Source organism: Drosophila hydei, unplaced genomic scaffold, assembly GCF_003285905.1.
Source record: "Drosophila hydei strain 15085-1641.00,03,60 unplaced genomic scaffold, DhydRS2 tig00000060-arrow-pilon, whole genome shotgun sequence".
NCBI classification, from domain to species: Eukaryota; Metazoa; Arthropoda; class Insecta; order Diptera; family Drosophilidae; genus Drosophila; species Drosophila hydei.
The window spans coordinates 8,417,735-8,441,799 of NW_022045656.1; the positions used below are offsets into that span (position 1 = coordinate 8,417,735).

The 24,065-nt window shown below is 40.9% G+C and overlaps 5 protein-coding genes across 5 annotated transcripts; 2 read left to right on the forward strand and 3 right to left on the reverse strand.

Moving 5' to 3' along the window:
* Positions 1–509: 509 nt before the first annotated feature.
* LOC111596392 (probable cytochrome P450 4ad1) lies at positions 510–4,096 on the reverse strand. The gene is made up of 9 exons (XM_023310598.2): positions 3,845–4,096; positions 2,683–2,792; positions 2,346–2,625; positions 1,837–1,906; positions 1,641–1,767; positions 1,435–1,581; positions 1,137–1,377; positions 901–1,083; positions 510–841 (listed from the first exon to the last, which is right to left on the reverse strand). The coding sequence occupies exons 1-9, from the start codon at positions 4,008–4,010 to the stop codon at positions 618–620; spliced, it is 1,548 nt and encodes a 515-aa protein (XP_023166366.1). The 5' UTR covers positions 4,011–4,096; the 3' UTR covers positions 510–617.
* Positions 4,097–11,366: 7,270 nt separating this feature from the next.
* Positions 11,367–15,170, forward strand: LOC111596380 (cytochrome P450 4e5, mitochondrial-like). Its single transcript, XM_023310586.2, is given in 6 exon segments — positions 11,367–11,617; positions 13,437–13,546; positions 13,608–13,960; positions 14,020–14,389; positions 14,450–14,621; positions 14,688–15,170. Coding segments are annotated over 6 exon segments (1,581 nt in total). The 5' UTR covers positions 11,367–11,457; the 3' UTR covers positions 15,104–15,170.
* LOC111596379 (maltase A1) lies at positions 15,113–17,051 on the reverse strand. Its single transcript, XM_023310584.2, has 3 exons — positions 15,708–17,051; positions 15,450–15,645; positions 15,113–15,389 (listed from the first exon to the last, which is right to left on the reverse strand). Exons 1-3 carry the CDS (start codon positions 17,032–17,034, stop codon positions 15,179–15,181), a joined length of 1,734 nt encoding a protein of 577 aa, XP_023166352.2. The 5' UTR covers positions 17,035–17,051; the 3' UTR covers positions 15,113–15,178.
* Positions 17,052–18,534: 1,483 nt separating this feature from the next.
* Positions 18,535–19,083, reverse strand: LOC111596378 (larval cuticle protein 2-like). The gene is made up of 2 exons (XM_023310583.2): positions 19,013–19,083; positions 18,535–18,960 (listed from the first exon to the last, which is right to left on the reverse strand). Exons 1-2 carry the CDS (start codon positions 19,022–19,024, stop codon positions 18,535–18,537), a joined length of 438 nt encoding a protein of 145 aa, XP_023166351.1. The 5' UTR covers positions 19,025–19,083.
* A 2,789-nt stretch (positions 19,084–21,872) lies between these two features.
* On the forward strand, positions 21,873–23,942 carry LOC111596385 (maltase A2). The gene is made up of 3 exons (XM_023310591.2): positions 21,873–23,387; positions 23,446–23,574; positions 23,631–23,942. The coding sequence occupies exons 1-3, from the start codon at positions 21,889–21,891 to the stop codon at positions 23,701–23,703; spliced, it is 1,701 nt and encodes a 566-aa protein (XP_023166359.2). The 5' UTR covers positions 21,873–21,888; the 3' UTR covers positions 23,704–23,942.
* The last annotated feature ends 123 nt before the right edge of the window (positions 23,943–24,065 follow it).

Genomic DNA, 24,065 nt, shown 5'->3' on the forward strand with positions numbered 1-24,065 from the left:
ATATAAATTTAAATATTATTTACTGTATATAATATTTAAATATTAATTAATTTATATAATAGTGTAATATTTAAATACTATTTACAGTTTATAATATTACAAATTATTTACTTTATATAATATTTTAATATACATTTAATACTCATGTAATTTATTTAATTTTAATTTTGAGAAAAAGGTGGAAGGCAAGAATGGTGTAAGGCAGCCAAAAAATAATAGTAAAATATATAAAAAATAGATTTCTTTTATGAATATGTCAGAGATTTAATTGATTCACATTAAATGAGAGAAGAATGAAGTAAAGCAAAGGTTCAATGGCAACTGCATAGAATAATATTAAAAACTCTCCCGTCGCCTGCAAATATTTGTATTAAAAATATAAGAATTCTTACAAATTATCAAAGAGCTTACAGCATCAACTGAAAATATCCAAGTGGAAGAAACAATCAAAGTAAATTTGATATGAAAAAAGAAAAATATTAAATATTAAAACAAACAAAGCCTTTGTCGTGATGTGAACTCATTGTTATAGCATATATATTTAAGTGTATAAATTAAATGTGATGAGCTCTGGAACATCTTCAATTACGTTGAATATGTGTGGTTGATAGAGTCCTTTATTGCGCTGCAACTCGTTGTTTGAGCCGGATTTGTATGCCATTTTCAGATTTGAGCGTTACACGAATGTTGAGCACCGGATCGTATTCGCTCTGTGGCACGCAATCCACTCGCGTGTGGTCATTGATGCCCGGCGGCAGACCATCGACGGCGGGCAGTATTTCAAAGTGTCGCAGCAGGAGAGAGAGCAATGCCTGCAGCTGATACATGGCAAACTTTTCGGCTGTTGGGCGGAGTAAGTGAATGTCAAGTCGGGAGCTGGCAGCGGCGGTTAATGCTTACCGATGCAGCGTCTGGGGCCAGCGCTGAATGGCACACTCTTGAAGGCCTCGATGCCGCTGTTCGTGTTGGCCTTCTCGAAGCGTTCCGGCCGAAATACACAGGGCTCGTCGAAGTACCGTTCGTTGTAGCCCATAGCAATGAGGCACATGATGACAGTTGTGCGCTTGGCTACCTTTGTGCCGTCTGTATGAGATAATAAAGGATGAATTGAACTCTCAACAGCTTCGATTACGTACTTATGTCTATGGATTTGCGATTGGTGCGAGCTATAAGCGGCACAGCTGGATACAGACGCATCGTTTCGCGTATTACCAGCTCCAGATAGTGCATTTGCTCGAGTCGCGCTATATCCGCCTCTGCAAAGATATCCTGGCCAAAGATACGCTGCTGCTCATCAAATGCCTGCTGCTGTATCTCCGGGTGACGCGACAGCGTGTATATAGTAAATGAGATGGCCGAGGCGACGGGATCGTGGCCCTATTGAAGAACATTTTAGATGTTGCTATATAGATTCTATATGCATTTTCTACTTACTGTAAATATAAACGTGGATAATTCTTCGATTATATCGCGATCTTTGAGTGCGCTTCCATCAAGCTTGGCGGACAGCAGAACATCCATGAAAGGTTTATTTTGGCTAACTTTATTAGCGGACAACTCCAGTTTCCGCTGTGCTATTGTCTAAGGGAAAAGTGTGCGAGTTGAGTTTTATATTTCAGTTATTATTTATCACAACTCACCTGCTTAATTTCGCGCCTGAGCATTTGTAGTGCGCGATGTTGCTTCAGGTAGTAAGGACTCAAACGGAAAAGCGCATCACAGCGCTTGACTATGCTGAAGGTGCGCTCCTGCACGACATCACAGAGGCTAAGAGGGTCAATAGAATAGATTATTAATATTATGACATTAGCAAAAATTCTTAAATCAAAAACTTACTCCTTGATGGCGCTATGCAGATCTGAGGGCTCATCGTTCAACGAGTTGCTAGCCCTTCCGGTTGCGTTCTCTGTTGTGAGTAGAAACTTTAACTTTGTAAGATGTTTATTCAAACTCTTTAAGCATAGGCGGCCCTTCGTCAGCAAGAAATAAATAAAATATGTGTTACTTTAAGATTTCTTATCGGCTTTACTAATTTTTCAATTGCTTCAATATTTCATGTTAACATTCTCCGACGCCTCACAAGCATATAGACTCTGCTCTGCAAAACTTTTTCACCACACAATCTCTGGCACTTGTAGCAATTTTCTATGTAATAAATCTTTTTTATAAAATGGCCATAATAAATTACAAAAATAAACGAGTGCAACGCTGCGCCAACCGCAACCTAGAAAGTTAACCAAAACACAAAATGCCCATGACAAATGCTTAAAGTTTTTTCCAACGGAATGTCTGCGCCCGCAACCTGAACATGCTCCACATCCCAGCAGGCAGCAGTAACCACCTACCACACACAATATCCAGTGTACACTTGGCCACCAGCTCCTGGGCGTCGAAAGGCTTTGATGACTCCGACTGCTGGCGTAGCTTCTCCACAAACCGCTCCCCGGTTCGATGCACGACACGCAAATAGCCCTCGATGGCCGAGCGCTCGAAAGCCGGCGCATAGATTTTCTGATGCTTCAGCCAACGGGCACCGGAACTCGTGAGCAGGCCATCGCCCAGCCAAGGGCGTAGAAAGGAATACAAGTGCTCCTTGTACAGCAGTGAAGAGCTCGACAACATGTTCTGTCAATGGCCACGTAAGTGTTTAGCTTGCAGCTAAGTGGACTGTGCAGCACTCACCTGAATTTCCGCCGGATCACTGAGCATTATATGATACTGCAGGAAGACCAACGAGCGATAGCCATGAAAGTCATATTTTCGACAATATTGCAATATCTTCTTCGGATACTCTATGGAAAATAAAAGCAAATGAATTTGAGTCAGTTCTCTCACGTCTAATTCTAAGAATTTATTTTTATATTTTTGTAAATTTACTTTCGACTTGAAATACCCATGTAAGCCATAGCATAATTGGTTTCTATATCATTCTTGATAATTGAGTTCTCGTTCGCATTTGGCAGCTCAATTTCCAAGGCTCACAACTTGCCAAAAGCTGTAATTTCCTGTGAGAACTAGTTTGTTTTAATAGTTTTAATAGACTGCTTGTTGGCAGTCCTTTGCAGGGCCAACTAATGCTAAGAGTACGCATTATGCTGCTTACAATTCAATTTGCAAACTTGATTCGCTTACAGTGCAGTTATCTAATGAAGTTTTCAGAGAGCGAGTTAGAGTGAGAGTGCGTCTTAATGAGTTTTGACTTTATTAGATTTACTTTTTTATGATTATGTTATGCATGGACTTTACCGCAACTTAATATGGAAACAGTTTCAAATGTAATTCCAAATGCACAAAGCGAGCCAAGAAAATGAAAAAGAAATGAGCAAACCGACAAGTATCTGTGAGTGTAAAATCAAACAAGGATAATGGCAATGGCAGCAGCCAGCAGGATGCCTACACTGCAAGCGCACAGACGGCTGAAGGGTGCCCGGAGGAGCCACCCGATGTCATCGAAGCATGGCAAAGCTATCAATTGTTGAGCAGCGTTTTGTATTCCAGCTATTGTGCATTTGGAATGATTACTTGGCAAGCACGTTCAGGAGAAACAACACCAAAATTACTCAGCAAATTGTGCGGGCGTCTTGCCTACCCGGCTCGCCCAAGGGAGCGAGAACAGAATCTGATGAAAATTGCTAGAAATATTGCAAAGCTAACAAAGTGCATGCTGCTGAAACAGATACATCTTCATATTTATATAAATTGAGATAATAAAACCGTGCATCCAGATCTTAATGTTGCAAGTGGAACTGCAGCAAAAAATATGAGAAAATAACAATTTCATACATGCGTCGAAATAGTGCATAAATATAGGCTGCGAGCTGGGGGCTCTATCTATTATGCTTACCGGCTGGCTTCAGTCCGAACTGAAAGATATTGCCCACAAACGGATATGGCGTGGGGCCCGGTATCATTTCCATAATGCCGGCCATGTGATCTATGTAATTGAATATCCTCACGCCCTTGACCACCAAAATGGTGGCCAAAAGAATGGCCAATGCTAGCAGAAACATTGTACGAACCCTGACTCGATTCTAGTTCAAATAAATATATATAAATATTTCACAATATCTGTCCGTTCTATTCGCAGTTCGTTTGCTTACTGAACGACCTCGATAGAAAGCGGTCTTAAGTTTTTTGCCAAAATGTCGTAGGCGAACTTGCGATAACATAATCGATAGCTTATCTAACTGTTAGCTACCCACCGCCCCTTACACGGTGTTTCGCACTGTAAACACACTCATCAAACGGCAACCGTTCGAGACAATCATAACAATTAGAGCTAGTCAATTACAGCAGTTTTCAATTACCTGTTCAATTATTGCACCTGGTTATGGCCGCTGCTTGTAAGATAACTGTCATAATTAATAACCCAATTAACAGTTGCATTGACTCACGCGTCAATTTCAATTATGACGTGTAAGTCCAAGGGTCACCTCATAATTAAACTGATAAGGCCAATCAGTTTGTGTAGCTTGTGTTTGCTGACAAAAGACTACGAAATTGCAACTTGCGCCGCAATATCAAGTAAAGGCTTAATAATATTTTGATAAATACCTAAATTATGGGACAGCTTTTAGAGTTTATAAATAGTATATATACCATGAGAATTTTACACTAGCTGCCTGCTAATAGACATCAATGCATGTCTTTGTATAAACTTTCGAATTGAATACCTTTATAAAAATCTCCTTTTATATCTTATATATTTTATATATTTAATACATAGAAATTTTGCTGTAAATTAAGCAAAATTATTAAGTGAATTAATATCGATTTTTTAAATTTTTATTGATTACAATTTTGTTTTCTTCTCTCAGTCATACAGCTTTCTTTAGTTAATAAACTGGGTAATACTTGTTTTTTAGAGCCTTACAACTTTGAGTTGGCAAACTTTGTTTATTTGATAATATATTCAACAATTTATGGTTGCTCTTTGTTGAGTTTAGCTTGACAGCTTATATTTGACAATCTTACATCATAGTAACGCTTGCAAATTATTAAAATTTTAAAAGAATTGTTGCATTTATAGTAAGAATATTTCCCAAATCTTTATCTTAACGAAATTACATTCACAGAAAGTTAGTGAGTGCTGAGCTATGCATTGCTTTCGGCGACTAGTCTCATTTTTAAAGTTATACTAATATATTAATATCATATAATTTTCCATTTAAATTAAATTTACTTTTATTGATATTAAAAAACTATTACTTTATTTTCATTCATTTGAGCGTATGAAACGTTAAATAGAATTTCGATGCATATTTTTCACACTTAGCAAAGACCCAAACCCTCAACAACGTGCATGAAAATCTTGCATACTTTTAGGTGCCACTCATAAAATTAGCTGTGCTGATAACAAAATATAAACAAATATTGCTCTTCACACTGTGTTTTTCAGACAGAAGAGTGGATCTCTAATTTGTCTCTCTTTAGTTGTTGTTCCAGTTTGTTTATGTTTTAGCCGCTGATAATTGAAAATTAAACAAAACAAATGTTGCCGAACCGAACTCTCTTCAGTACATATTAACACGAGTTGATAGTTTGTTTCAATATAACAAACGCCGCGAAGCTGATAGTAAATGTTTGTTGTCTTGTGATATCTTGAAAATGTAATCCAGTCTGGGAGCTGTTGCATTGCTGGCTCGCTCTCCTACTGAGCAAAACTTCTTATCTGACGCCGAGTTTTATTTCATATCCAACACGAGCTGTCCATTAGGCTAAACAACAGCGAAATACTTGTTAAATGAGATGAATAATGTATTACATTTGATTTGTTTATATTCTTATTGCACACGCCTGTATAGATTAGTAATTTTTATTATGTCATATAAATACACAAATGCTTATTATAATATATATATATTATAGTTTATAGTATTTGTTAATTATAGACACAACTTTTGCTTCTAGTTACCTTCTAGGGCCAGCTCTGATATTGATGGTATTATAATAAAAAATTAATGTTATGCTAATTATATATAATATATTATATTATAAATTTTAACTTATTGAAAATATTATATCTGAGTTACATAAACTTATATGGACTCTGGTTCAACTATTCAACTTGTGCTGAGTGGATTTATAAAATGAAATGGAATAATAATTAACTATTTAATATAAGGTCTACGAGAATTCTATAATTATAGTAACGAGAAATATATATATATATATACATATATACATATATATATATAAATATATATATAAGCAAAAAAAAAAATATATATATAGATTATGAGACAGAAAACTTTTATTGACTCTGCTTAATCTTTACGAGAGGATCTTCTATTAAAGCGCATTGCAATTTTTTTTATAGAAATATTAAAAACTTTATGCCTTATTTTGTTACACAAAAACTGTTCGTTAGACTTAAAAAGTACTTTTTAAATTTCAAGTTTATTTCACTAAAGTTCAAGAGTTTTTCTCACTTATACGCAAAGTTTGATTTGAAAATAAAGCTTTGGTACACACTGAGTATGGGCCCAGGTTGCTTTACAGTATTGAAGAGAGAAATCGTTTCGATGAGCCATTTAAAAAAGTTTAAATATATAAATAAAATGTAAAACTATAACAAAAAACGAAAAGAAATTTTGAATAGACTAAAAAGTGATTCACGGAAAATGCAGGTGCCTTTGAAGCACTTGCGCTTCTTATTATTATTTAGTCTAGCTAAAAATGATTTTAATTTTTGTTTTTTTTTTTTTTTTTTTTTTTTTTTTTTTTTTTTTTTTTTTTTTTTCTTTATTTTGTTGCAGCTTATTGTCTTAGACTCTATAGCGCATTTAGCTCTAAACCTTAACTAATGGGAGGGCAGATATGCCAATTATTCTGCACTTGTAGCTACTATCTTAATTAGTTCTTATATTGTCTAGAGGATGCAATCTCTTCAGTCTTCGCCTATTGTTGTTTATAGCCAGGTTGCTTGCGAGATGGTTAGGATGCGCTGCAAGTCTGTCCGCGTATCTTGAACTGTGTCGCCCAATGAGTTCAGCAACTGTGGGAATTGCTAAATCCCTATGTAAGACTGAGTTTCTTACAAACCAGCTGGCTCCAGTCCATCTGCGTAGTGCTTTATTCTGCAGGGTCTGAATTTTGTTCCTTGTAGTCTTCGCCGAGGAGCCCCATAGAGAGATACCATATACGAAGGTTGGGACAACTATTGCCTTGTAGATGGCGGCCTTGCTGCTGTAAGACAACTTGCTTGAAGCTCTCAGCATCCAGTCGAGGGTTTTTAGCTTGCTTTTGCATTTTGAGGTTACTTGACTTATGTGCGCTTTAAAAGTCAGCCTTCTGTCAAGAGTGATACCAAGGTACTTTACTTTTGAGGCTTTGGGAATAGTGGGCCCCAATGCAACGCTTGGGCAATCTCCTCTTCTAGTGGCGAAGGTAGTATGTACAGACTTTTGTGCATTAATGGTGATACACCACCGTTTTGCCCAGCGTCCGAAAGAGTCCAGATATTTTTGTAGTGAGTCTGAAGCTTCTTGCGCAGATACGTGACGTGATAAGATGGCGGTGTCATCTGCATAGGTCGCTATGAGTACTGCATCTGTACTTCCTATATTTGGCTCGGGAGTTGGCATATCTCCTGTGAATAAAGTATAAAGTGTTGGGCCTAGAACACTACCCTGTGGTACTCCAGCCATAATTGGTCTAGTCAAGGATACTGCTTGCCCCCTTGACACTTGGAAGGTTCTTCCAATAAGGTATGAGGATAGCAACGCGAAAAATGGGGCTGGAAGGGTGGTCCTCACTTTCTGCAGCAGTCCCAGGTGCCAAACTCGATCAAACGCCTGTTTGATGTCTAAAAAGACGGCAGAGCAGTACATCTTTTCTTCAAAGGCTCCAAGGATATGGTGCACAACTCTGTGAACCTGTTCCGGTGTTCCATGCTGTCTCCTGAAGCCAAACTGATGGTTTGGAATGGCCTCCTGGCGTCCCAGATGTGTCAGTACTCGTTCCAGAAATATTCTTTCGAATATTTTGGAGAGTACTGGCAACAGGCTAATTGGTCTGTACGACTCAATTTCTCCCACGGGTTTGCCAGGCTTAGGAATCATCACAATCACGGCGCGCTTCCAGCAGGCTGGAAAGTGCCGGATGCGGAGCATGGCGTTGTACACCATAGTTATGTAGTCTATGGTGGAGTCAGGCAGTGCTCTAAGGACTCTGCCGTTTATTAGATCATATCCAGGGGATTTTTTTGCCTTCACTCTTCTGATGTGTTCAAGAACCTCTTCTTTTGTACATCCAGTTATCTGGTCTTCAGCTGGGAGGGGCGAGAGAACGATGTCTTCTGTTGCTTCGATTTCTGAGGCCTCTGCGGTAATCACCGGCGTGAATTGGTCTTGAAGGTGGTTTGCAAAAGCCTCAGCTTGAGCTTCGTCACCAATGTGCCAGGAACCAGAAATGCTCCGAATGGGATGTCGACGTATTGGCTGCCGTTTGAGCTTTCTTGTAAATTTCCATAATTGAAACTCTGCGTCAGTGGGCGATTCAGCTCGTACCAGCGCATCGCTGATACACCTCTTTTGAAGCAGGGCGAGAGCAGCTTTAAGATGCCTCGTGGCTTCGTTGTACGTGGATTTGGCATCAGGCGTGCGTAATCTTAACCAGCGTCTCCTGGCCCATCTTTTGTGTATTAGTAGGTGTTGGGCCTCCAAGGTGAGGGGGATGTTGTACGGAGACTGTTGTCTTGTTTGGCAAGATGGTGGGGCGGCTTGGTGCGCAGCTTTGACTATTTCTTCCTGCAGTTTGTTTGCTGCGTAGTCCACGTCTTCAGGAGTGTTAAGTTCCATTTCTATGTGCAAAGAGTAATGGAGCTCGCGCCTAAAGACTCCTAAATCTGATCCTGCTGGCAGTAGTTGTTTCCTAATGGGCAAGGGCTGTGGCTGCGCGTGGATTGTGACTATTAGTGGCAGGTGGTCAGAGGATAGGTCCAAGGATTCTTCAATGGTCAATTGCCGGTCACAGATGCCTTTGTAGACAGCGAAGTCGATTGCCGAGGGCCTGTGTCCATTAATTGGGTAACGGGTGGGGGCTCCAGTCGCCAATATGCTGAATTGTAAGTTTTGAATCGCCTCAAATATGACTTCTCCGCGACGATTCGCACTATTGCTTCCCCAAAATGGGTGCCATCCATTCCAGTCGCCGCCGATGAGGGTCTTATTCAACCTTTGGCCTAGAACCTGTTCCATGTGATGATCACACAGACCAGTGTTTGGCGGAAGATAAATTGACGCAACTTCGATCGCTCCAATAGACGTAGGCAGGGTGATGGCTGAGACCTGCATTGTTGCGTTGCAAATTGACAGTAAAGGTGTATGCGGTATTGTTGCTCGTATGAGGATTGAGGATCCACCAAAGCAGTTTGCTCCTTCACCATGAGCCTGATAGTGTTCGTATCCGAAAATTTGTGTAGTGGGGCACTCATGAGTTTCTGTTATTAACATTATATCTATGTTTTCTTGTGAGAGAAACGCAGCCAGTTCCTGAGTCTTGTTTCTCAGGCCATTGGCGTTCCAGATACCCACACGTAAAGCCATTATTTGTAGGCAAGCTTGGTTATGATGGCCATTAAACTGTTTAGCATGGTTGCTTGTTGGGATTGTACTTCTCGCATCGCTTTGAGCTCGGCATTAATTGCGTCAAACTGACGTTGTTGTTGCTGAAGCATTTCAGTGAACAAAGTGTCACTTGTGGTATTCTTATTTGACGGTCCACCTCTAGCGGCCTGTGCGTAAGAAACACCACTAATAGGCGTTGCAAAGCTCGTGGCTTGGGTAATGCTCCGGGGCCTTGTAATTTCGGAAGCAGTACTCGGACCCGTAGACGGTGTTTGTGTGGGACTCCTTTTTTGTGCTGGGGATTGCAATTTGCGCAACCGCTTGTATACTTGGCAGCCCTTATAGTTGGCTGGGTGCTGTAACTCACAGTGCACACAAGTTGGTGCCTGGTCCTTTTCGCGGGTGCAGTCTTTGGATGCGTGTTTCCCGGCGCAACGCACACACCTGGGAGCTTTGTGGCAGTAGCGTTGTGTGTGTCCAAATTCTTGACAGCGATGGCATTGTGTCAGGTCGTTGTATCTTCTTGGCAGTTCCACTGTGCAGCGTTGCCTGCAGACAACTCGAATGTCCAAAATTTCTTTGTTGTTGGGGGCCTGAGCCACGTCAACAAAAAATATATTTAGCGGTGTTTTGTCCATACGGCTCAGTGGGTTGTGCACATTTGTAATTGTGTGGCCTTTGGTTTCCAATTCCTTTTTAATTAGTGTTGTATCAGTGCTGGAGTGAAGCCCTTTGAACACGACTCTATATGGTTTGTCCTCCTTAAGCTGGTAGCAGTGGAACTCCAATTCCAGCTTAGTAAAGTGGTCTATAACTCTGCGATAGTCCTCACTGCATTGGGTTAATACACCTATGTTATTCTTCTTTGGCTTAATTACGTATGATTTAGCATCAATTACTTTATCTATTATCTGTTGAAGTAGGGCCACAGACTTGATGTTTGGACACCATATGGGGGGCGGACGAGGTTTCGGTGTAGTTTGCTGGTCGGTCAATACTGGGGCTTCTGGAGCTACAGGTGATTCGCTGTAGTCTTCATCTTCTTCTACGAGCAGTGAAAATCGATTTTCTGATATTAATGCTGCATTGCTGGTGCTTGGTTCGTCGAAGATGAGCCTTTTCTTGATGGTTTTTGGTGAATTTGGCTGTTTACGTTTCGTGTTTTTGTTGTTAGTGATGCCTTGCACGGAGGCGATATCTATTTTTGAGTTTATTGGCATGATGGAGGCTTGCCTATTTGCCATCACAACGTTAAGCTGGGCTTGCATTTCTGCATTTACCTTTACAGCTGTAGCGCGGTCATTGACATTAGATGTCATCGCGGATTGTGCTTTTGAGTGCAGGCGCACTCGCGCCAAGCGACGAAATTTCGTAAATTACAATTAAAGCAATTGAGTTACGCGGAAGCAAGCGATAAGAAAACGCTGCGTGTGCGGTTTTTGTTGCTGTTGCGTTGAAGAATGCACCGCAAAGTTCTATTTTTAGAACTCTGCAGCAGTAGAGCTTAAGCGAAGGCTGTTCGAATTCACGTCTTTACAGGTCGAACGACTGATCGCGATTGTTAATTTTTTTTTTTTTTTTTTGTTAATCCATTTGCTTTCTATATCACATTCATCCACATTGAGCACAGTGCCTTCTCATTGTCTCACTCTCTCATTGTTTCACTCTCTCATTTGGTTTTCTGTCAACTCATTATGATAAGCTGAAACCCGCGAGTTATTCGAAGTTGTTTGCTCTGAGATGCAACTACCGATTTCGTATTTAAGTTGTGCGCAGCCTCAAGCTGGTAGTATTTCGTATCTAGTGCTTAACGAATAAACACGACTTTAATCGAAATTTCGTTGAATTTTTCGATTGCTTCCGCGAGTTCGTCGCGTCGTTTCCAAAAATGTGGTTAATCGTGTATGCATTTGTAGCATTGCCACTCACTTTGTATGTGTTTCTCGAGCTGCGCGTGGCCAAAAAGAAACGCCTACTGAACAAGTTGAATGGCCCGTCCGCAGTGCCGTTCCTTGGCAATGCCCACCAAATGGGCAAAAGTCCATCGGGTAACTGGAACATTAAATTAATAGTTGAAAAGAAAAAATGTTGGAAAACTTTCAATGGCTCATTTAACTCGCTAATTGCCTTCTCTCGAATTGCATTATGGCCGATGACAATTCTGTAATATCATCAGTTGAAATGCCATTCGGGTCAAAGCATTTATGAATTGGCAACGAGCAACAGCTTCAATATCAGATCTGCACAGCAATTGTCAGCCATAATTTTCACTGATAGCTGTGGCAGCTGTTGCCATGAATGTTCATTACTTTGCTAATAGCTTTTGGTTTTTTTTTTTTTTTTGAATTAAGAAATTCGTCTGGAAATAAACACAAATACAAATACAACACGTGTTAATTATCACTAGACACGCTATTGAAAGCATTGAAACACTGGCTAACAGTTTGCTTTACTCTTAAGTCAATTATAATTATTTGTTATTATTAATTTTATATTGATTACATATTTTTTTATTTTTACCTTTATATTTTTATAATTTTTTTATTTGCTTATTAGTCTAGCAGCAAGACTACAAATTAGCATTAGACTTAAACATAAGACAAATATAATTTAGTTTTTTATTATTTTGTAGTTTTGGAACTACTGTTTTAAAACTTTAATATTTTTAAAATTTTTTTATTATAATTAAATAATTATTTATATGTGTTTCATAGTTTTTTTTTTAATTTTTTATTTTTTTAGTAAGACATATATATATAATATATATAATATACATATATATATAATTGTTTAGCATAATTTTGTTATTTTATTCACATTAGAATCATGTGTGCGCATTTTTATAGCCTATATCCATTGAATACCTTGCGTTATACTAAAATATATCTCACTTAGGTATGCATAATATAAATGATGAGTTAAATTAATATAGATTCTAGTTGTCTCACTGACGCTCTAGAATTAAAAATGTATATATGCGCCACACGCCAATCGTTATTCATCTCACATATTCCCAGCATCGATTAAGACTGGTATGGAGAGTTTTGTTTTTTTAGGCATAAATCGGAGCCTATTTATTATATAATGAGCGCAATTTTCGCATGCAAATAGAAATCCTATGAATAAATATAAGCTCAGCAAATACAGTTATATAAAAATAATTGAGAATGTGTTAAGGCACCTGTCAATTAGGTTCAATGTGTCTACTAGTCGATCACTCCCAAGTAGTGCTCTGATGTTTGTTGTGCTTTTAACTTATTGTTCTAAGGCAAATTAGTCTCAAGTCCGAAGCAAATACAAATGGGAATAGTTGCTGATTAAGTTGTCTGTCAATCAAGACATTTAATTAACATATCTGGCTGAACAATATTCATTTAAGATTTATAAAATTAAACAAATTGTTTTTCTAACTTTCTTTTTGTTTATTTTCATTTTAATTATGTCAAGAAATAACTAAAAATTTAATGTGTGATTCGAAACGGACTTTGTCGTTATAAAATACTGATTGAGTAATATTCGTGTAGTTAAAAACTTCGAAGACTTTTGATAAGAACTTAGTATTGGACTAACTACTGTTTTTATTGTTGAGCATTGCTTTTAATGATAAGTTACTTTCGCGCTGAGCGCTGACAAACATCAGACAGTAATAACTATATGCGATTCGACTTTGAATTTAATTATATACAATTAGCATTGGCAGAGGAACTGGATTGTGTATCATAAATGTCATAACTTATTGGAAAATGTGCTTATTGGAAAATTGCCTGCACTTAAGTATTAAATGATAGCTATTCATAAATTAGCTGTGATGATCGTATAATTGTTTTGTCAATTAAAATGCAATTTTATTACTTTAATAACGCCTAGAAATTCTGAACACCTTCTTTGAGTTCTGGCATAAATATGACAAGGATAACTTTCGATTTTGGATCGGATACTATTCGAATATATTTGTGACAAATCCCAAGCATCTGGAGGTAAGTCTCGAGTGCATAGTTTTTAGAGCTTTCCTAATTGATACTTCTATTCCTTGTTCAGGTCATAATGAACAGCAATACGCTAATAGAAAAGTCGGATATCTATGAAATGTTACATCCTTGGCTGGGCGAGGGGCTGCTGACGAGCAAAGGCAGCAAATGGCACAAGCACCGCAAGATGATAACGCCTTCATTCCATTTTAATATACTCCAAGACTTTCACCAAGTCATGAACGAAAACTCAGCCAAGTTCATTAAGCGGCTTAAGGAAGTTTCGGCTGGCGATAATATCATAGACTTTCAGGACGAAACGCATTATTTAACCCTGGATGTCATCTGCGACACGGCCATGGGAGTGCCGATTAATGCAATTGAACAGCGAGACACCGTTGAAGTTGTGAAGGCCTTTAAGGAGTAAGTATCTCTAAGCCCTTCGCTCGAGCCACCCACACTTACAGACTGTCTCGTTGTAGCATGTGCTACAGCATCAACATGCGGGCATTTAGTCCTCTGAAGCGTTCCGCCCTGCTTTATCGGTTTGCCCCCGATTACGCCGCCAACGCGAAGACCCTGAAAATTCTGCAAGATTTCACTAACGACATCATCGAGAAGCGCATTAAGGCCCATCGCACGGGCGCCGCCAAGACGAATGAAGGCAGCGAGTTCTCCCGCAAGAAGATGGCCTTTCTGGATACTCTGCTCTCGTCCACTATTGATGGGCGCCCTTTGAACCAGCAGGAGATTTACGAGGAGGTCTCCACATTTATGTTTGAGGGCCATGACACGACAACATCGGGCGTAGCATTTGCTGGCTACATACTCTCCAGATTTCCGGACGAGCAGGTAACGTGCAATTACCCGAGCCGCCTAAAAGTAGATTAAAATTTGTTGTTCTGCTCGCAGCGAAAGCTTTTTGAAGAACAGCGAGCCGTCATGGGCAATGAGCTGCATCGCGATGCCACATTCCAGGAAATCTCCCAAATGAAATACCTGGATCTCTTCATAAAGGAGGCGCAAAGAGTCTATCCCAGCGTCCCCTTCATCGGTCGCTACACTTAGAAGGATTACGATATACGTAAGCTAGAGAATTCATAGCTAATATTTCAGATCTCAAATCTCACTCTCTCTTATTTATTTACAGTTGGCACCATTATGCCGAAGGGCACCACCCTTAATCTGGGCCTCATCGTTCTGGGCTACGATGAGCGCATTTTCAAGGAGCCACATCGTTTCACGCCGGAACGATTTGAGCAGCAGAAACCGGGGCCCTTTGAATATGTTCCCTTTAGCGCAGGTCCACGCAATTGCATTGGACAAAAGTTCGCTCTGCTGGAGCTGAAGACTGTCATATCGAAGCTCGTGCGCACCTTCGAGGTGTTGCCCGCCGTGGATGAGCTGCTTTCCAAGGATGGTACTCTGAACACCTATTTGGGCCTGCCCAAGGAGGAGAAGGAAAGGAAAGAGCGACAGGGCCACAAATACGATCCCATCCTATCGGCTGTCTTGACCCTAAAATCAGAGAACGGCCTTCATCTGCGCTTGCGTGAAAGGAAATAGGTGCTCAGCCTTTATTATTATTATTTGTTAGCAGTTTATTATAATTAAAAGTTAGTTGATAAACCAACTGAATCTTTAGTTAATGGCTACCAAAACGGTGCCCACATTGGGGTTGGCCACAAAGGCTGAGGTCGTCACGGTATCGCCATTTGTATACTGCGACTGAAGGGAGCTGGTTATGACCTCTGCCTGTGCGCCCAAGCTGAAATACTTGGTGAGGTCCAGAGTCTTGGCAGTGCTGCCCAGATTCAGCACAATAACATACAGGTCGCTGCCCTCCTTTTGACTGGAAAGTGCAAAATTAGGTTAGCGCAATGAACGCTGAGAAAGTCAAGTAGTTACGCACCGAGAGTAGACAATGACATCATCATCCAGAGCCTGAATCTTCAGTGCACCAGTACGGAATGATGGCTCCTGTCGCACACGCACGAGCGTCTTGAAGATCTGCAGATGCGATTGTGGCGCGCGCAGCTGTTGCAGGGCATTGTTCGTCTTGAAGTCATCCGAAACGGGCAGCCAAGTGTGATCGGCATAGGTGAAACCTAAATGAAAAATCAGAATGGCTTAACATAGACAAAGGACAACAGATTAAGGTCTTGCTCACCCGCCATTGAGGAGGCGTCCCATTGGTAGGGTGTGCGGGCAGGATCTCGAGATCTGTCGTAGTAGTGCTCCGGATCGGAGTTGCAGGCACTGGGATCAACGGTGTCCTCCCAGCTAATGAATACATCAGTCATGCCGAGCTCCTCGCCATTATAAGTGACGGCATGGCCTGGCAGCGTTTGCAGCAGAATGTTTATCAAATCGATGCGCTGGACACCGAAGCGTGATGCCACGCGCTTGTTGTCGTGGTTGCCCAGCACCCAATTGGCAGAGACGCCAGCAGGCATGGCGTTCAGCCACTTCTCGATGTGCTCCACGTACTCCGTTGCCTTGGAGGCATTGTTGATGCTCGTGAGGAAGTCGAAGTTGAAGGGAATGTGCGAGCCGTTGCGAACGCCATCGCCGTAGAACTTCATGATGTTCTCGAAGCTGGTGTAGGCCTCAGTCATGAGCAAACGCTCGTCTCCGCCATGTTCCGTATGGAATTCGTCGACTAGCTCACGCCATTGGTAAACCATGTCAAAGGTCTCGGGCTGGTCCTGGGTGTAAATGTGCTGCGTGTAGCAGTGGTCGTCCGGATCTGGGCAGCTGCTGTCATTGGAGAGCGGCTCGTCGGGGTACTCGTTGTAGCGATCCAGCTCAATTTCAAACAGATAGGGAATCGCATCAATACGGAAGCCGGAGACGCCTTTAGCTAGCCAGAACTTGATCACGTTCTTCATCTCGTTGACAACAGCGGGATTGCGATAGTTCAAGTCCGGCTGGCCTATCGCAAATTGATGCAGATAATACTGCTGCCTGACCTCGTTCCATTCCCAGGCGCTGTACCTGAACTCGGAGTTCCAGTTGCTTGGCGCCTCACGCTCTCCGGTTTCCTCATTGATTTTGCCATTGTGCCAAATATAATAATCCTTGTACTGGGGATCACCGTTCACGGACTTGATGAACCACTCACTCTTGTCGCTCGAGTGATTGGGCACAAAGTCCAAAATGATCTTGAGGCCAACCTCCTTGGCGCGTGCAATCATGCGCTCAAAGTCCTCCATGGTACCATACTCCGGATGTATCTGATAGAAGTCCGCAATATCGTAGCCAAAGTCCACCATGGGCGACTTGAATATGGGCGACAGCCATGCAGCTGTGATGCCAATGTCCTTCAGGTACTGCAGCTTCTCCGTAACGCCATTCAGATCTCCGATGCCGTCGCCATCGGAGTCGCGAAATGAGCGCGGATATATTTGATAATAGTTGCCATTCTCCCACCACTGAGTGGCGCACGTGAGCCCCAGCACCACCGAGAGGACCGCAACGACTGTCAGCGAGCGCATGTCTAATGAATTTGTCCTAACTGACGTCCAACTGGGGCCTTTTATGGCGATCGATAAAGGTTTCTGCTCACTTGGAGTGGGCATTTCGATTGCTGGGCAAACAAGTTGCTCTCATAGTTTCATGAGCTACCATTCCGAAAATAATACCCATTCGAATGTCATTGTTGTTAAGCACTTTGCTAGCCGATTTCACATTAGATTGTAATGTTACCCAACAGCAATTAGCTATAATGGAAAATTATTTCAATCACTGTGATTGTTGTTGCTGTTGTTGTTGTTGTTGTTACTGCAACTGAAGCACAGCGGCATTTGTCACTTGCTTTGCTCATAATCACCTGATAGGAAGTAAAGAAGATTTAACAACGCTCTCAAGTCATAAGCCCCTACCACTAAGGGCACTCATTGAGAGATAAGCATAGGAGCCTCCAAGCACTCTTAGTTCAAAACAATATTTCTTTTCTAAGTCAGTTATTTGTCATAACTTTTTTGATAACCTTGCTAATGTCACAATTGACTAAAGTTTAATGTAGGTGTTAATGTGAAAACTGATAAACTGAGAAGCTAAGTTAAGTTAAGTTGAAGGAAAACAATTTTAAGTCTGTTGTGTTGCCTTCTTAGCATAAATAACTTTAACTCTTATCAGATTGGTGTTAGAATTTTTTGGATATGATTTTCTTAATCATTGAATATTGGTATTAAGAGTATTGTTGACCAGGTCTTGACGCCTTTAAGGGAACTGCGGGGGCGCATGGGAATTTACGATCATCGGATTGGAACTTACGAGTTTAGAGACAAAAGCATTTGTATTCAACTCACAGGTCTTGGAAAGTCTTGCCAATTATCATCAGCTTTTATATACAAATTTGAATATAATAAAATAAATATTTGTTTGGAGCAACGAACAGTTCAGCAGAAAGTTTTGCTATCAATGCAGCACAGATTGCTGTTATCATTCAGATAACTTAAACATATTTATGGCTAGCTTGAACTCCAAAAATAAATACTAGAGTATAACACAAGTTCCTGAATTTCTAAATGTTAATAATCTGGCTTAAGAATAAATAATGTAAATTACAAAATTTCAAATCTTAAGAATTTTACTTGTGCCATATTATTAATAAGTAAAGGGTGCAAAAATTGCAAAAATTGGAATAGTAAAAGTAAAAAAAAAATATATATATATAAATATGTAAAATAAAATAAAAATATATAAAATATATATATATATATATATATATATAATTATTCAATACCTATTCAATTATTTTCAGCATTTAGCCAAAAGATTAGACGACTTCAATCTTCAATTGTAGCATAAAAGAATTTTTATAATTTTCGATTCATTGCAATTAGGTATTTATTAAACGTTGTTAGTTGTTTAAGCCAACAACATTCATTAGCTGTGAAGAACTTATCAACTATGAAGATATTTCTGAGACTAGTCCGTTGTACGTTCCAAGTCTGTTTAAAGCAATCTTGGGCTTGGCAGCTGAAGTTGCTTTAGTGGTGAGCGCCGGGATGGACATTGTGGACTTCGGGAGCTTGGGGATGCGCCGCGTTCCAGGCAATGGAGCGCACAATATAGTCGGGAATGGCGGGAACAGCAGCGCCCGATGGCTGGTAGCCGTTCTCATCGGCAACGTACTTGATGTCAACATGCTCGCCCTCGGGGGAGATCCAGCCGAAACCGCCCTGGATGTTGCCGTTCACGTCGCCGGACTCGGAGCGTGTGATGTGGTTGCTGGTCTCCAGGCTGCTATCGAAGCCGTCGGCACGAACATCATCCTTGCGAGACACCACTTCGGCGTGAGACTCGTCGCCGTGATGAACGGGCACTGGATGTGGTGCTGGGATGTGTGGCAGTGGGCGGTGCTCAATCGGGTGGTGCACAGCGGCGACCAGGCCGATAATAGCGCAGATCATCACCTGCAAGAACGTGGATCATTGTCGGCGACAGAACTCAGTGGAGTCTACTTACAATTTTGAACATGTTGAAATGGTTTTCGTGCAGTTGGAGACCGTTGAGAACGAACGTTGACTGATGCTCCAACTGGGCCAGCCGTTAGCTTTTATACAACTTCAGTGGGAGTTGCCCAATATAAATTGTGTCCAGTTTTTGACTTGATCCCGCCAAACACTTAGCTCTGTGAGTTATGAGTCTACCCGCCGAGCCCCCTACCAAAAATATTTGCGCTTAGAAACAATTTAAAGAAACATCATCAAATTAATATTATTGCTGAGGTGCATAAACAAGCTCAGACCGAAACCCGTTCGCATTTTAAAACAAGCGCGTCAGCACTGCACCACAAGCCTCCCAAATCCAGTTTCCAATAGGCAGTGGTGCAGATGGGCAATAAAGAAATTGCAAATCTTCCATAATTGGTTCATCCTTGTGGAGTTATTTTAACTGGCGTTAGTAATTCTTTATTTTTGAATTTATTTATAATGGTTTATATATTCTATGTATTAGCAAAGCAATGTTTATTACAAAATAAATAAACGAAAAAAGGGAATAAAATATTAATTATTATTTCAATGGCAGTTGCTATAGAGCTCACATAATTCAACTTGTAGAGATGTGTTAAATAAACTCCCACTCTCTCAATCTCTCTTGCACTCTCTACCTTTTTCCCTCTTTAAATATATTTACCAATTTATATTTAACAGCTTTTAAAAAACGTATGTTTATCTCAATAACATTAAAAAAAAAACACTTAAATTCTATGGACATTTGCAGAGAATTTTAATTGTATATAAATTGAAATGAGTAATATGTGTTCTCTGTATGTTAGGCAGACTGCAGACTAAACCTGCTAACATATTTAAATATATAAAACTAAAGAACTGATTGCTTGAAGAGATGCAATTTATATTTTAAATCGTTCTTCCGTGACTTTACTAACAACTATCATATGAAACAAGAACAGGTTTCATGAATAAGCCAGTGAGATTAGCTATAATATATTATATATTTTAATATTAAATTCTCAATTTATTCAAAATATTTAAAAATAATTAAATTTAATTTATAATTAAATGAAAACATACAAAGAAAAAATAGATTGAATCTAGATTAAATTAATTATTAAACTGATGAGCTCCTTAATTAAGCATTCGCCTGTTAGCTTCTAAAGCCTCTATTCGACTAGTGAACAAGTATTAATTAGTGGGTTTATATTTATTTTATATTTTTATATATATTTATATATATATATATATATATATATATATATATATATATATATATATATTTAATAGATCCAAAGAGTTGATAAGTTTTGTGCACAGTTCATCTTGCGGTCCCTTTCTCTGCCAAGTTGTTTGAAGTTTTACGCTGTTGTTAAAGCTAGAGACTCGAAGTTTGAAGCATGTGGTAACGATAGTTTCGATTTTAAAATAACGGCTACTCGGAGCGCCCATAAACGCCCCCTATAATTCATAAGTATATTAAAAACTTGAGATATTAGCATATTCGGGAAGTGAATATATCTCCGGTCTTTGAATGATAATTGGGCTAAAGTAAATGTTCTCAATGCATTTACGCAAGACTTAAGGTAAGTTTTTGAAGGCATCAAATAAAATGTTGCAAATTAAAAAGGATCTATGTCATCTAAAGCTGTAGACCCTAAGCTACACAGTTCGACAGTTAAGTTACTGTGTTAAGAAATTATAGGTCCTTACTGACTGACGCGGAAATAAGCTAAAAGTGGAATTGGAATTCCAGAGTTTCTGAGTTAAAATAGTCAAAATTTGAAGTTGAATCAGCTCTAGCACATGGTCCACGGCTTGGATCATATCAAAGCTGAACTCGTTTTGCACCATATAATGGTATTAAGCAGTCGGTCACGCCCTACTGCAGCTGTTTATTTAGATTGTGACATCATAAATATAAAATAAAGAAAAATAAAGAAAGACTTTGGGATTTTATGGCGTCAAGGAGAAGGCGCAGCGGCTCCCTTCGAGGGAGCCACAAAACTATTTAATTCTAGATATTTATAACATTAGGCTTTTTTGTTATTTTAAAAATATCACTTTGTTTATAACGCTCGACAAGTTTGAAAACGGTTTATTTGCAGCCCAATGTTATCAAGAACTTCGGCTGTTTAAGTCATAAATATCACGTACTTTATGATTTGGCTTTTCTTTAATGTTTTCACTTTAAGTCTGAGTCATTTGGGACAACAGTCTTTGCGCTTTGACTGAGTTCCAAGACAATCTGACTGCATCGAAAACCTTTCGGTTCCCCATCGTAAAAGGAGAAGAAAAAAACAAAGCCCTTGGGTCTCTGAATGTTATGCTCGGGTCACATAAAACCATTTTATGACAGCTTTTTGCAATTCCGAAGAGGACAAACAAGTTGTCAAGTTGCTATCGACAGCAACATCGACGCCGACGCATATTCCTGATAAGTCAATGTCAGACAGCTCGACTAAAGCATACCGTGTGCACACATATATGAATTTGCCAAAAAAAAACCCAAACTATAAACATGATTTATAAGGTCACAGATATCGTTCTTATCCACTAGATATTTTTAATTGAAAACGAGTCACTTTGCTCTAAAATTGGTTAGTTTATTCTTGGTCTATGATAGCTGAGAGAGCCAAAGACGCAAATAGCTGCACTCTTCCAATATGCACTAGAGTAAACAAATATTTAAATATTAATTCAATTAGGAATGCGTCCAATACACACTCGTGGAGCAGAGGCGCAACTTGTGTTATCTCACTAGAATGCCATAAAACTGGGCTGACGTTGTTCAGTTTGTGGCGTTATCGCCGCAATCCCTATCGCAACATGGCAAAAGCAATTGTTATTAGCTAATTGATTTGGCGACACTCAAACGCGGGCGACATGTCAACGCGATTACTTCTCGGATTGCTCGCGGCGCTATTCGTGAGCAGCGCAGCCGCCTCGACGGACATCGATTGGTGGGAGAATGCAGCGCTATATCAGATCTATCCGCGATCCTTCCAGGACAGCGACGGCGACGGTGTTGGCGATTTGAATGGCATCACGCGGCGTTTGAGCTATCTCAAGGAAATCGGCATTACGGCTACTTGGCTGTCGCCCATATTCAAGTCGCCCATGTCCGACTTCGGCTACGATATATCTGATTTCAAGCAGATCGACGAAATCTTTGGCACGCTGGCTGACTTCGATGCTCTGATGCTGGAGGCCAAGTCGCTTGGCCTCAAGATCATCTTGGACTTTGTGCCCAATCATTCGAGCGACGAGTGCGAGTGGTTCCAGAAGTCAGTCAATCGCGAGGATGGCTACGATGACTTCTATGTGTGGCACGATGGCAAGCTGAACGCGGAGACAGGTGAACGCGAGCCGCCCAGCAATTGGGTCAGTGTTTTCGGCGGGCCACAGTGGACCTGGCACGAGACACGCCAGCAGTACTTCCTGCATCAGTTCCAGGTGAAGCAGCCCGACTTGAACTTCAGCAATCCAATGGTGCGAGAGCACATGCTGGACGTGCTGACCTTCTGGCTGGATCGTGGCGTCGACGGCTTTCGCATCGATGCCGTGCCACACATCTACGAGCAACGCAATGCCGATGGCAGCTATCGCGACGAGCCGCTTAGTGGCTGGAACAGCGACCCCAACAGCTACGACTATTTGGATCATATCTACACCAAGGATCAGCCGGAGACCGTGGAGCTCATGTACGAGTGGCGCGATTTTCTGCTGAAGTATCAGGCCGAACACGGCGGTCCGACGCGTGTGCTGCTCGCCGAGGCTTACAGCCCCGTGGAAACGCTGAGCGCCTACTTTGGCAATGGCACGCGGCTGGGCACACAGTTGCCCATGAACTTTCAGCTGATGTATCTAAGCGGCCACTCAACGGCCAGGGATGTGGTGGGCGCCATTGACTACTGGATGCAGACCATGTGGACACAGCATCAGACCGCCAACTGGGTGATAGGCAATCATGACACACAGCGCGTGGCTAATCGCATGGGCGCCCACAAAGTGGATTTGCTTAATGTGATTGTGAACGCACTGCCCGGCGCCTCGGTCACCTACTACGGCGAGGAGATTGGCATGTCGAATGTGGCGACTGAATGCACGGAAATCTCCTGCGATGGCCGCGATGGCGAACGCACCCCCATGCAGTGGGCTCCAGTTCAAAATGCCGACTTCTCCACCGCTGACAGCCCCTGGCTGCCAGTCAGTCCCGACTATATGCGCTTCAATGTGCAAACAGAACGCGGCGTGGCGCGTTCCTCCCTGCAAGTGTTCAAGGGTCTGCAGCAGCTAAAGAGCAGCGCCGCCTTTCTGGCCTTCAAGAAGAAGGACGGCTTCTCCTACGAGGCGCTCACCGAGCAGGTTTTGCAGATTGTGCGGTAAGTCAGCAGTTGCAGTAATTGTTAAGCAACTCGAATTGATCCACACATAACACAGCACCAATAATCTTAATGAGGAGTATCGCATTCTGGTCAACATGGGCAATGCCATTGAGATCATCGATGGTCTCGCTGACAGGGTCTTTGAGTATATGCTGGTTACTGCCTATTCGCGGCACAGACCTGGGTAAGTTGGTGTGCTACCCAAGGCTTAGCTTCTTTAATTCCACTGCTTTCTTTCAGGGAGACGATTGATCTGAGCAACAGGCTGCTGCTCATGCCGTACGAGGCAATTGTGCTGCGCTGGCTGGCCTGAGTCATCGAGTTTTGTCTTGTTTAGCTTAATCAGTGCATTTTATGCTGCTCATAAAGATTACAGTTAATACTAGAACTGTGGCAATATGCCACAGTCCTCACTCCCCGCTACCCCTTGCCTCATGAATGTGAATGTTTTTTGTTATTTTGAGTGGCCTTTACTCGAAATAATTGCTACTTATTACAGAAATCTATAAACTTGATGTACTTGGAATAAATACAACAATTGAACTTAGATACAAGCTGATAATATTCATATCAGGCAATCGACTTTTTACTCAGTCTGCCAAAAATTGTGATTATTTTGTATAGTGTTTCGCACTATCGATAGCAGCTTGTGGCATGATAAAATCAGCTCTTAAT

Bases quoted from the DNA above. Each gene is read 5' to 3' on its own strand.
- LOC111596379 (XM_023310584.2), bottom strand. From the start codon at position 17,034: ATGCGCTCGCTGACAGTCGTTGCGGTCCTCTCGGTGGTGCTGGGGCTC. The intron at 15,646-15,707 runs GTGAGCAAGACC...TTTTTCATTTAG, and splicing joins GGACGCCTCCTCAATGGCGG to GTTTCACCTATGCCGATCAC. The intron at 15,390-15,449 runs GTGCGTAACTAC...TGCACTTTCCAG, and splicing joins GATGTCATTGTCTACTCTCG to TCAAAAGGAGGGCAGCGACC.
- LOC111596385 (XM_023310591.2), top strand. From the start codon at position 21,889: ATGTCAACGCGATTACTTCTCGGATTGCTCGCGGCGCTATTCGTGAGC. The intron at 23,388-23,445 runs GTAAGTCAGCAG...CACATAACACAG, and splicing joins CAGGTTTTGCAGATTGTGCG to CACCAATAATCTTAATGAGG. The intron at 23,575-23,630 runs GTAAGTTGGTGT...GCTTTCTTTCAG, and splicing joins TATTCGCGGCACAGACCTGG to GGAGACGATTGATCTGAGCA.
- LOC111596392 (XM_023310598.2), bottom strand. From the start codon at position 4,010: ATGTTTCTGCTAGCATTGGCCATTCTTTTGGCCACCATTTTGGTGGTC. The intron at 1,907-2,345 runs GTAGGTGGTTAC...TACTCACAACAG, and splicing joins TACACTGGATATTGTGTGTG to AGAACGCAACCGGAAGGGCT. The intron at 1,378-1,434 runs GTAAGTAGAAAA...GTTCTTCAATAG, and splicing joins TATCCACGTTTATATTTACA to GGCCACGATCCCGTCGCCTC.